General features: G+C 40.1%; 1 protein-coding gene across 6 annotated transcripts in view; it reads left to right on the plus strand.

The window, feature by feature from the left end:
• FNDC3B (fibronectin type III domain containing 3B) overlaps positions 1–13,588 on the plus strand; it is a 322,862-nt gene that overhangs the window by 293,329 nt on the left and 15,945 nt on the right. For all 6 annotated transcript variants that reach the window (XM_045539669.1, XM_045539672.1, XM_045539671.1 and 3 more), the window contains 2 exons: positions 9,797–9,963; positions 12,831–12,958. In XM_045539669.1, the coding sequence (XP_045395625.1) occupies positions 9,797–9,963; positions 12,831–12,958 (295 nt within the window). The remainder of the gene's footprint in view (positions 1–9,796; positions 9,964–12,830; positions 12,959–13,588) is intronic.

A 13,588-nucleotide genomic window follows, 5' to 3' on the forward strand; every position in this document is an offset into this window, starting at 1 on the left:
AGAGTGGAGACTAGTGATAAGGAGAAAGGCTTGGATGGAAAGCGTGGATAAAATCTCCAAAGCACAGAATAGTGCCCGGGGTCTTTCTTCAAGTAACTACCTCTTTCTATTTTGGTATTTCTAGACCTGGTGCTTTTTATTATTTATTTATTTATTTATTTTAAGATGGGCCCATTTCATGTAAGTAGAAGGAATGCCAAAGGGCATCTTGCTCAAAGCCTTGCTTCAAGGTAAATCAAGCTAAAATTCACCCAGATCACCTGGACTTGCTGTGTTGAAAGTTTTTTTCCCCTTGAAAATAGGACATTTGTTTCCCATGTATTCAAGCTTTTGACCCTCAAGGTTACTGGTCCATAATTGTGTGGCAACCTTAAAGCAGTGCTCCATATTTATAGGACTAAGTTTATACCAGTGATTAGATTATGGCATTCAATCCACAGTTTTTTCTTGAATTGCTACTATGTGCTAGGCTTTATGAGGAATGTAGCCTATCTATAAGAACTTACCTTGCTCAGGAAATAAATTAACATTAGATAATGAACAGATAGTATAAGAGATTTCATTTAATTTCAACAGAAAAACAAAAATTAAATTAGTTTGGTCTTAGAGTGATTAAGTCTATTATTCTTAACAGATCCAGCACAGAAGACCTGAATGTCTTTGGTTTCCATGTATACAAGAAAACTATATACCCAAAGTAAACATTTTCATAATGCTGCGTTAACCTAATATAGGCACTGGAATAACAGGATCAGCTCGTGGAATAACAGGATCAGCTCGTGCTTTTTAAGATTATAGCGCTGTACCAATGATTTTGAAGATGTGTTTATCTGTGTTACAGAAATTAAATGTTATGCTGCCCTGACAGAGTCAGAGTTGATGCTGATCGTGGTCCTGACCCCCAATAATTGTACACAGGGCTGTGGCGGGAAGAACATAAATTCCAGGAATGCATTTATCTGTTTAATCTGTTGTTCAGGTTTAGTCAGACAGCCAGTGTTTTTTAAAGCAAGGCTCCAGCAAAATTGGGCTGGGGGAAGAGGGATCTAATAGAGTGGATAATTACCACTTGGTCTCCATTAACTCAGCCCTTGCACCCAAGACACTTTTCCCTTCAGCCAGCAAAATTGGAGGGGCTTTGTCGTGTTTTCAGTGTGACTGCACGTTAGCTCTTAGAGAAAAACAGAAAATAATCTGCATAAAGAAACCCTGAAAGAATACACACGAGGCGAGGCTATATGGGCCCTGGGGAAAGTGCACTTTCTCAGTGTATGCCTGTTACAGAACAAACTCCTGTTTAACGTTTCTCGGAGCGTGTTGCTGAACCAAATGAAATACACGGGAGGCAGCTAGCTCAGGGCCAGGCCCATAAGAGACCCTTAGTATTTGTGTCCCTTCCTTCTCTGGACTAGTCTCTGAACCACGCGGTCATCTTTGTTTGATAAATGGCATTTTTACGTTACCTTCAACCCCCAGAAGGCTGTTGTGGTTCTTGACAGAAGTGTCAAATCTCCTGTTGTAATCCCTGATCTGTTACTAAATTTATAGATTACTAGAGGCATATCCCTTCACTTCTTTTTGCCTTGGTTTCTCCCACTACAAAATTCAAATAATGATGCCTGTCTCTAGTCCCTAATTGATGGTGAAAAATGATTTTGGAAACATTTTTCTTTCTTAGCATAAAATTCATCCTACAAAATAAAGAGTATTATTAGCTTAGTCAATTTCAGGCTAAAATGTCTAGGCACAGACAGTGGTGAGAGGTGGCAAACATACTATTTGAGATGGTAATTGCAATTCAAATTAGTTTTGCTTCTCATCTATTAAAAAATAACAGAATGGAATTGGATAGCATTTTCCCCAGGTTGAGGCAAGGCCATTAAAACAGTAGGCAAGCAAAAATTTGAAAACTCTAGGAATAATGTCCTTGAAGATGAAATTCACTGCATACGTTTGAAATCAAAGTAGAAGAATGGGAAATTTCAAGATTCTCAGGTGGTCTTTAGACATTCTAACCATCCTTTTTTAGAATGTAAATAAATCTCTAATATATTAATGTCTAAAGTACAGTTTAAACAACAAATTGAATTTTTTTCTTTTATTCCTTTATTGTTTGTAAAGAGTTTCTACCATCAGTAGCTATAGTGAAATTTTATTTCTTAGAAAAGGATCATAAGAAATTCAACCCATTAATGAAAAAGAATTGCAGTCTGATCACTCACAAGCCAAAAGGTCCATATACAGCCAGGGATGGGGGGGTAGGAAATTAACCCCTTCACTCATTAGTCTGTTAGAAATAGCTCTTGGCACCTTCACGCTCTGTCTATAAACAGGGACTCTTGCCAACATCAAAGTCTGTTTAGGAAGTACATCCTCCCTGCCTCAGGTGAGCACCCATGATGCCCTCTGCTTCTACATAGATGTGGCAGGAGGACTCTGTGTTCTTGGTAGAGTGAGGACATATATTATCCATTCCTATTTTGAACATCTTTCATTCCCAAATGCCATGTGAGTAATGTAGGAAATTTTCTCTCTCTCCCTCTCTCTCTCTCTCTCTCTCTCTCTCTTACACACACACACACACACACACACACACACACACACTATGGAGCCCAGGGAAATTAAGAAAAAGAAAAAAAAGACAATGACATGTTTCTGCTAATGAATATAGCTGTGTTGAGCTTACTAACAGCTGTTGATCTGTGGTATTGTGAAACATGTTTTGAAAGGTACCATTTGCAGTCTTCAGTAGACTGCAGGCCATGTTAGGTCAACAGGTTAGATCATTTTGAGGAGTTAATATTAATGGGCTACTGTTAGCCTGTAGTTGACCTGGAGATTATAAGATAGCAGGAAGGTAGTAAACATAAAAACCTTGGCATTATTAATATCTCTTATTTTATACCGTGAATTTAAGTTATAAGCCATTCAGAGCATTCCTAGATGTTTCTGTCAAAGGAAAACTGTTTTAAGACAACATTTTAAAACTAAATTCTTTGTATATCATTTCCCTCTAAAATGATTTAAAATAAAGGAACATTTAAAGATGTAATGGTGAAACTTCTTCCTCCAGTTGCACATGAGTTTAAAAAGTCAGCTTTCACAATGTTAAAGCCTCAAATACTGAAATTAAAATAGCCTTCCTCTAGAATTTCTTGAAAATGTTTAGAATCTGTTGTTTTGCCTTCCTAGTATATATTCAATAAAGAATCACAGAATTTACTTGGTTCTTTCAGTTGAATCTCATGAAAATTCCTGTCAGGTGAACAAGACAGTTGTTATTGTCTGGCAGTTGAGCCGTACAGAGTTATCTGACTTATTGAAGTTCATAGTGAAGGTAACAGACTGCATTTGGCTCAAGGTCTTTATATGTCTTTGTACTCCTGAAACCTTTCCCCCTCCTCACCCTTGGAGAACTCTGACAGGCAAGCAGAACAAGCAAAATCATTTTATGTTCCTAGAAACATAGAACTGTTTTGTCAATTTAAAAATTTTTTTTTTATTTTTTAGAGCAGTTTTGGGTTCACAGCAAAATTGAGCTGAGGATACAGAGATATCCCAAATACCACCTGCCCCCACGTATGTACAGCTTCCCCCATTACCAACATTCCCACCAGATGGTACATTTGTTACAATTGATGAACCTGTTGACACATCATTATCATCCAAAGTCCATAGTTTACATTAGGGTTCACTCTTGGTGTTGTTCATTGTGTGGGTTTGGACAAATTTATAAGGACAATGTATATTCCCCATTATAGTATCACACAGAGTAGCTTCCCCTGTATCCTCATGGGGTTGGTTCCAGGACCCCTTATGGATACCGAATTTGAAGCATACTCAAGTCCCTATGTAAAATGATGTAGTATTTGCATATAACCTATGTACCTCCTCCCATATACTTTGAATCATCTCTAGGTTACTTATAATACCTAATACGTTGTAAATGCTATGTAAATGGTTGTTACACTATATTTAGGGAATAATGACAAGAAAAAAGTCTATACATGATATGTGTTCAGTAGAGATGTAGCCATCCTTTTTTCTCTTCAAGTGTATTCAAGTATTTTCAGTCCATGGTTGGTTGAATCCACAGTTGTAGAACACATGGCTACAGAGAGCCTACTGTACAAAACATTTTTTCTAAGTCATTAATGAGTCACCAACCTTAAAACCCCTGTGTGCTTGTGACCTTCTAAGGGTTTTGTTTCAAGAGGGTAGTACAGTCAAAGCTGAGGCAAGTTATGGGCAGAGCCATCCAGAATTCATTTAGACTATAAAATACTAAAGACCCACCCAACCTTCTGACCTGTTTATTTCCCCTTTCCAAGTAAATATTTTTAGTGCAAGAGAACACTTCTCCCCATTTTTCTTCTCTCTAAATAAAAATGCCCAAATTTCCAACACAACGGACAGCACTGAGGCTGGGCCTATTGCTCCGATCTTCATGTTTTCAGCAGCATTCCTTAGCCTGGGCTCACCAGGACAGGCTGGATGTTGGTCACATGCACAGTTTTTCTCTCCAACTCAAGAAAGCCTTGGGGAATGTCAGTGAGAGGGATGCCATTCTCAGGGACTCCTCAGGCTTCTCCAACATTGAAAAACAAGGTAAATCATCCATGAGCCTTGCTACTTTGTTATTAATAACCTTAGTGTCATTAATGATATTTTCATAGTATTAAAAACAATGGCATTTATGGAGCACTTAATTAAGTGCTAGATGTTGTCTAATAGGTTTCCCCTGAATCATCCTGTTTAATTCTCACAACAATCCTATAAGGTGAATTATTATCATACCCATTTTACAAAGGAGGAAGCAGCTTACCCAGTTATAGAGCCCACAATTACCAGGCTGTTGAGCCTGAATGCAAACCCAGGTCTGCTGACTGCAGAGCTGACATCATTACCCACCACATTGTACCCTGAGCCCCTGCACGGCGGATCTTGAGCCAGTGGGTCATTACCACGGTGGAGCCCCATGGGTATTACCACACTTGACCTTTTCCTTGGTCCTCACAGGAGCCTGGGTCAAGGGCTGGTGTCTCTGAAGGTATAAAGCCACAGGTAGCAGGGATTGGGGGTAAACAAGAAGACCCCTCAGAGGTATTGCCAGTGTGGCCTGGGGCTCCTGGGTGGCCTTTCAGGAGCGGTGATATCACAGGGGGGCAACTATGGCTACATATGCCTCAGCCTAAACTGATACTAAAATGATGAGTGACTTTATTGAGCACATAGTATGTTTCAGAAACCTGCTAGACATATTATTTCATTGTTGCTCTTGTCAATGCAAGGACACTCATGTAATCAAAGTAAAGAGTGAACATTTCATTTTTACTCTTTGGCCACCAAATTAGATCAGTAATTTATGTTGGGGAAAGCTAAATGTCTGGCATAGACTCTAACAGATGCAGCAGAACATCACAAATTTAGATTGATCTATTCCTGCTGGTTCATAAGCCATTAATAGCCCCAATAACATGGAGAGAGGCCCGCATGGCAGGAGCTGAGAGCCATAGAGGTCCTCAGGGTACAACTCAGATCCCTGAAAGGTGATCTGTGGGGCTCAAGACAACAGGACCCCTTCTTTCAGCCTCAATGTCCCCTTCAGGCTGTGACTCGATGTCCCAGGGCCTGTGGTGCATAAAACACGCGTGGAGTCCAAGCACCGACCCTGGTTGCTCTAAATTATAAGAAAAAGGGAGGAGATCGGGAAGGGTGGATGCTGTTCTCTTCCTGGCAAAGCCTCGTTCTGAATCCTTGATTGCATTTAAAATGTGTAGTCTTCAATCATGTCTTGGGGTGTTTGGTATGTTTAATTCTATCACAAATAGCCTCTGGCTTACTTATTAGTGAATTTTAAAATGAAGTTGGTCTTTAAAAAAAATAGAAGAAAAAAATGAAGTTGGTCTTTGTAAAACAAATATTTGATGAATATTTTTAATCTTTCCCAGAGTGGCTCTAGCCCACAGGGGTGTTAACCTACAGAGCCTCCTGGAGAGGCAACCATGCAAATGGCCATAAATCACTGGCTCTGAAGAAAGAAGATTCTCTCTTCTTCTGCCTCGTGGAATGATGGAAAATAATTAGAGAACTGGGTTGAAACAGGAATCATATTCTTTTTGTGTTGGCTTATATACTTTTTATTATGTTTTGGTTGGTTTTTATTGCCTGATATTTGAGGAGCAAAGGGAAACAGAAATTACTGTCAGCTTGTAGTTTTTATGCTAAAGCCTACTAGAAAGAAATTTAGGATCCACAGACAATTATCTGAGGCCTGCTCTGTGCCAGGATTAGGGCTTTTAAATGAGCTATCAAATTTAATCCCCACCACAGTGCCCTGAAGAAGTCCCCTGTCCAGACTTCACATACAGGACCCGGCGTGAGGGAGGAGAAATGTGGACAAAGCCCCACAGCTCGTGTCTGGGGCCGACATGGTGGCTGGTCTGCGGGACGGTCTCCCTCACCAGGCAGCCACATTTCCACCCAGAGGAAAGATCATAACCTGTGTTACCCTACAGTGATCTAGATGATCTCTGAGAAGGTAGAATGGAGTCCTTTTATAAAAATCCTGTTTTCAGCATTGTAAGATGATTATAACTGACACATATTGAGTGCTTATTACACATCAGGACTAGTCTAGGCACTTTTATTAACCCATTTAAACCTCACACCATCTGTGTGAGGTAGGTTCCATCATTATGCCTGTTGTACAGATGAGAAAACTGAGGCATGAAGAGGCCAAAGAACTTGCTGGTGTTTCACAGTCTATGGAGCCAATTCTAGTGTAAGAAATTACATTTACTGAGAGCCTGCCAAGTACCTAGATCTTTGGGGAATGTACAAGAAATATAATGCCAGTGTTGCCCCTTAAAGTTTTCCGAATTAAAACCTTTCAAACAGACTTAAAGTGCCAACTTGGGTGTTACCTGAGGATCATATTTTCAGAAACCTACAAAATTGAGAGGTGAGATTTTATAAAGGATTTTCTTTTTTGATTAATGAGCTGACATTAGTAAAGTTTAACTAGAATCTATTTGTTTATGTATTATATTTATTGAATTCTTTTGTTGAAAAGAGTAACATGAAATTAGAAACAACTGTGATAAATGATGTCCGTGTTATAAAAAGTCCCACTTCTTTCTCATCTCTTTCACCCCCTAGTCTCCTAGCCGTTCTCTTTCTGTTCTTTTACCTCTCGTTTCCTCAAGAAGAAGAAAGGGTAGGTGAAAACTTTTAAGTGACAAAAGTACCAACTTTTAAATAATGTTCAGACTGACAGCCTCTGTGTTTCATGTTCCCCATGGCTCCTGGTCATGCCTCAGAGTGAGATGACCGGGGAACCCTCAGAAAGGCCTTGGCTGTGTCATCCCGCTTCACCGCTCAGCCTTTCCGACCTGCGGCCTGTGTGTCCGCCGTAGGGTACCTCAGTTTCTGCAGGTGGCTGTTGGGTGTGGCGTTACCACTGCTGATGCTAGGCAACTGCCTAACTCCAGCTGTGCTGAAAGCACGGTGATTGGACTTTAAACCTGAAGCCCTCTGTGGCAATGTCTCCTTCAGAACCTTCGCGGTCACTCTCGTTATTTTCTAATGCAAAAGCAGCCCTTTTTTGTATTTCTAAGTAACACTGTATCTGGACAGGAATACAATTTTAAATTTCTCATTACTATCTGCTGTTTCTATGATGCTTTTTATAAGTTGGAATCCAATTCTGATTAATAAAATGCTGTGGTACAAGAGCAAAACAAGTTAAAGGAACAAAATAGCCAGTCCAGAAACAGAAGATTTTGATGTATTTGAAAATTGATATGTGTGCTATTTGCTCGATTTAGATTGCACTACAAAATTAGAGAACTGAATCTGCTTCAGTAGATTTCTTTGTGAGTGCTAATGCCTGCATATATAACTGAGTCAGGGCACAAATGTATGTTGAACTTACTTTCTGAAGGAAGGACTCTCAGAGTGTGACTTGGCAGGAAGTCAGTACTGTTCCCAGTAGTCCTCTCTCCAGGCTCCTTTAAAAACGGAGCTTTATGGCAAGTTTGTAATGAAGATGTAACACTTCTACTTCTTACACCATGACTTCAATTTGTGATATAATTAAGGGCAGTTACTCCTGTTGGAGACTGTAGCCCAGGTGAGGCTGAGTTAATAAATAGCTGTTTGCCTCTAGCATTAGCAAGCATATCTTCATTAAGGCAGTAATATGTCCAGAGTGCTAAATACGTTGCCATGGTATTTGTAAGTTTCAACCTGGACTCTGGCTTTCCCTGAAATTAAAAATGTTTAGCCTTCAGTAAAAGGCACTTCCTTATACAAGAAAACAGAGAGAATGTTAAATAGGTCAAATGACCAGGGCCCAGGAACTCGGTTGCAAAGGCTGATAAACAAATGGATATTTTAAAGTGAGCATTTGACTTTGACAGGTTTTGTTTAAAAAAAAAAAAAAAAGTTGTTTTATAGCTATGTCTGTCCATCCATCCAGAGGGACCGTTCTCCAGCACATGGAAAAGCTCCTTCAGAAAACCCTGCCCACACACAGGACCAGCTAACCCACAGGGATTAGGTCTCATTCATCTTCAAATCCACAGAGCCTAGCATGCAGCAGATGTTCAAGAAGTGTTTACTAAATGAATGCATAAATTCTGCTTACCCTCTAGGCCAAATTGGCTCAAGAGTTGGACATTTTGATTTGTGGTTCCGTTACTGACCAACTTCCAGTAGTATCTGCTGATAACAGATTGTCCTCAGCTGCTATGACAAAGAACTGGAAACAGAGAATCAATTGGCCCATCTGTATAGGAACAAACAAGGCATTGTAGTTGGGTTAACTCGTGTGGTGGTTCTCAAAGTGTCCCTGGACCAGCAGGATTCAGACCCTGAATCTACTAAAGATCCTGGATGATTTAGTGGGAAGTTACATTTTTTCCAGAATTTTATAGTTAACTATTTTTTTAAAAGATGACAGTATATTGTAGTTCTGAGTAATCCAGTTTCATTGTGAAAATGTTAAGTTTTCAAGATCCTGGAGGAAAGCACCTAATTTATTGTTTATCTTTGTACCTTCTATGGTTATGTTTCATGGAAATATTAATTATCAGAGAAGTGTAAAATAGTCCTGGATCAGATGGGAGAAGGAGCCAAAAGCTGCCAGTCTAAACTATCCACCCTACCTGTGCTGTTTGTCTGTTATTTTGATAAGCCTGATGGATGATTCTGAAAACAGTATTGTTTTTCTTTTTACGTATTTTCTCAAAGCTCCATAATCTCAAATGTTGCCTTGCCAGTCTACGAAAGGGGCTTTTAAAAGCTCTTGGAAAGATAGATAAAGGTTAAAATTAAAAGGATATTTTCTGGCTAAACCTTACTTGGGGAAAATTTGGGTAAAGAAAACATCTTATTTCTTAGGTGTACTGTTAACATTAACTTCATTGCCTGGTACATAGTAGAAGGTAAGTTAACACTATCAGGTTATATAGGTATTAATTACCATTATGAAAAATGTGGAAATTCTATTTTTTATTAGCAAATAAAAACATGAACAACTGATGTTTCTAGAATCTAGGCCATAATTAAAGGAATGTCATTCCAATCTTTGTATGTGCTTAAATGTGTTTCTTTTATATAAACATACATGAGACATTAAACTTAACCATAGCATAGCAATTGTTTGATTATTAATTCAGACTGTATGAAAAGCATTTTCCAAGTTGGCCTAATCTGCTCCACTAGCTTGCATCACAGTTTCTTGTCATTAATAGAAGTTCAGATGGCTAATGGATTCTGCCCCTTCCTCTAGGTTTATTTCAATCTACAGAGGACCCAGCCACACCTACAAGGTCCAGAGACTGACGGAATTCACATGCTACTCCTTCAGAATCCAGGCAGCAAGTGAGGCTGGGGAAGGGCCCTTCTCTGAAACCTACACCTTCAGCACCACCAAAAGTGTGCCCCCTGCCATCAAAGGTTTGTAGACGTCCATCCTGTCATGTCCTCCTGGAAGAGTAAGGAAGCGCTGGGACTTAGAGTAGGCTCAATTCTGACCTTAAATATGCTCTTTTAGTGTTTCTAATATCAGCAAGATAGAATCAAAGGGACATTCTAGAAAAGAAAGTTGGGCAGTGGGTTGTCTAGGGAAAATGAGAGGCCTTGAAAGGGCCTACGATAATGACTTTTCTCAAGTGCTCATAAATGTTTATTACAAATCATAGTTAGAAATAAGGGTCAAATTCCTGGTGTTACCACCCTTAAGACAGTTTACCAAGGAAGGTTTGAGACTCCGCCTTGCCCAAAGTCATTCTGAGAAGCAGAGGTTGGCGTTCATCTTTGGGTCACTTTGGTGCTGACTTAGGCAACTTCAGCAGCCTTTCCCCCTTGTTCACTCTCCTTGAGAGATACGAGAGAAGGTTTGGATATCAGGGGTCTCATGACTTCTGCAATACCTGAGACCCCTGATATCTAAACCTTCTCTCATATCTCTCAAGGAGAGTAAACAAAGGCCACTTTGCCCGGACCTCCATTCTACCAGGCCTGCTGAGCCCTCGGCCACTATTTCTAGCCACAGAGTTAGGCCTGGCTGCAGCAGACCTGCAAAGCAGGACAGACAGCAACAGGAGCTACAGAATGTTCAGCCGCCCCACCCAGCCCTCTCAGGAGTCCATACCCCATCTTGCCCAGATCGTGGTTCCTGTGGAGGTCCCTGCTGCTTGTCTTTAGGGGGCAGACAACACAAGTGGCTTTACCTAGCAGTTGCTCAAAACGACCCTGAGGCTGACAGATGAGGGGTGAGTGCAACCTGTAGAAAAGGTGCCATATGTGTTTGGCCCAGGAGCAAGGCTGTTTGACTCGCTGCTTCCACATGCAGATGTGTCAGCTACCACCAGGGCAGAGAGTCAGTTACAGGAACCCGCCAGGACCTGGATCAGGGTTTGGCTTGGATCCTCTGAAGGTTTCCTATAGCTCCTTCCAGGGTTAGTTTATGGTCAGTACCTCCCCCCTGCTTGCCTGCCTTGCAGGCTCTTTGGCATACCTTCTCTATGTGACTAGGAAACTAGTATAAGTGTGTGTACATTTATACACACCTTGCTGGGTCACTTTGGCAGTAAGTGTTCTGGCCCTTTGGTGTAGCATCGCCTTTCAGCTATAACAGAAAAGATTCCTGAGCCTGCTGTGGCTGATTGGCATGTTGGTGCCAAGGAAGGGTTGCCTCATTTACCAGTTAGCAAACTTCAAGGGTCTTTCTTCCTGGTATTGAGGAGCACTAAGTTTGCTCTCAAAGGAATTCTTGGTGGGAATTCATTTTATGGAAAGTGGAACAGCACATTGGTAGTACTGGCATTTCATGGTACTTTTGCTTCAAAAGGGCAGTTTCTTTTTCCTTTTATTTAAATGTATTTTTTTATTTCAAAATATTAAGGGAGTACAAATATTTATGTTACATGGATGCCTTTTGTAATCCTTAAATCGGGGCTGTTAGTGTGCCCGTCACCCAAACAGTGTTCGTTGTACCCAATAGGTAAGTTTTTGCTCCTCACTCCCTCCCCCTTTCTTGATTTCCAATAACCTTTACATCTCTTTGTGCCCATGTGTGCCCATCAGTTAGCTCCCGATTATTAGAGAGTACATGTGGTGTTTGTTTTTTCATTCCTGAGATACTTCGCTTAGGATAATAGTCTCCAGTTCCATCCAAGTTGTTGCAAAAGACATTATTTCATTCCTTTTTATGGCTGAGTAGTACTCCATGGTGTACATACATACACTAGATTTTTTTAATCACAAGTGCAGTTTCCTCACGTTAACATACGATCAGGTTGTTTTCGTCTTAGATTCAGGAAATTGTTGTCTTAGCTGGAGGACTATTTAGTCTGACAGGATTCCTTATTTAGTTTTCTCTTAAATTGCATGGTGTTTTTATCAAGTACTTCCAAGATAGACTCTCCCGCTTGTTTTTTTTTTTTAAGAAAACCCTTATTTTCCTGAAATAGTATCATACAGAATTGCAAGTAGATACAACTACCTCTAAAGGATTAATTGTCTGTAATTAGAGATTAAAGTTTCAAGGGGTTCAGAGAGACGAGTTACACACTGTAGTTTCAAAGTAGAAAAATAATCAGATGTTGAATCAAGCTACAGAGATATAAGCTATGAGAAAATCTTTTAAAAATATGTAATATTTTAAGTGCTTTACTACAGACTAATTTAGCTTTAAATGAGAATGATGACTCTAGAAGTTAAAAAATAGTCTAAAAATATAAACATAATATAATTTTTAAAGGCTTTCAATGCTGCCCATTCTCTGGGACTTTTCTCAGACATCACCTGCTCCTCAAACCTTCCCTAGATCTTTACCCAGATGTGCCCTTTGCCTCCCATAGAACTCCCCAACATTTTGTTTGTACCTTCTGTTTTAATCTGTCTTATGTTTACTTTTGTACGTTTCATACCCTTCCTTCAACTAGATCTTAAGTTCCTTGAAAACAAGGCTTGTCTTGTCTATTTTGGCATCTCCGGGAATACCTAGAACAGAGCCTAAACCGTAGAAGGTGCCCTCAATAGCTATGGAAAGAATAAAAATACAATCCAGACCAAGTTGTTACTAATGGGATAATGAGTAAAGGATTGTTCGTCAATGGCTTTCTCGTCTTGGAGTAACTTCTCCCGGCCTAAAGGGCACCCTGCGGGCTTGATGAGAGGCTAGGAAAATAAACTTCCCTCTCAGGACAGACAAAGGCTCAGTCTCCGCTCTCTCTGGGTTCTCACTATTGGGGCTAAAATATTGACCGTTAATATGATACTTTGAATTTTAAGCTTGGATGTGTGAATTTGTATTTCAGCGCCTAGAGTAACACAGTTAGAAGGAAATTCATGTGAAATTTTTTGGGAGACGGTACCACCAATGAAAGGCGACCCTGTTAACTACGTTCTGCAGGTATTGGTTGGAAGAGAATCCGAGTACAAACAGGTAAGAGCCAGTGTGCACAGCACGCGTGCAGCTGAGCCAGGCTGCTCCTTGCCTCTGCCGGTTGCCGTGAATGATTCAGTGAGCTACAAGTTTTTTTTGAATCAGTAGCAGAAGCTGCCTAACGTGTACCTGTTACCTAATTCTTCAGGGTATATAAGCCCTACTTTTATATTTCATTTTTTATATGGTAGTATTCATCTTAAATTTTCAGTTCTCTAGCATACGCTTGTCTGGTAAAGAGTTTTAGTTTATTTGTATTTAACATTGGCAGTGATGCTTGCAAGTGTCATTGTAATTAAAAACTAAAGTGCCAGTGATTTTACTGTAGAAGGGGAAGGTAGTATTGACTTAACTACTGAAGCCTATGTCCTATCTACATATTTTATAGAAGTAATGGAAGGCTAAGGGAGATGATGCATAGGCCCTTCAGGTCTGTGATTCAGAAGCTCTAAGTCATGCTTGTCACCCTTTAATGTCATAGGAATCACCTGGGAATCTGTGAAAATGTAGATTCTGATTCGGTAGGTCCTGGGTAGGGGTTTAGGCTCCCTGATGATACTGATGTTGCTGGTCCATGGACATAATATGAGTAGAAAGGCTATGTAAATCACATGACAAACCCACACAAGA

Source organism: Lemur catta, chromosome 1, assembly GCF_020740605.2.
Source record: "Lemur catta isolate mLemCat1 chromosome 1, mLemCat1.pri, whole genome shotgun sequence".
NCBI classification, from domain to species: domain Eukaryota; kingdom Metazoa; phylum Chordata; class Mammalia; order Primates; family Lemuridae; genus Lemur; species Lemur catta.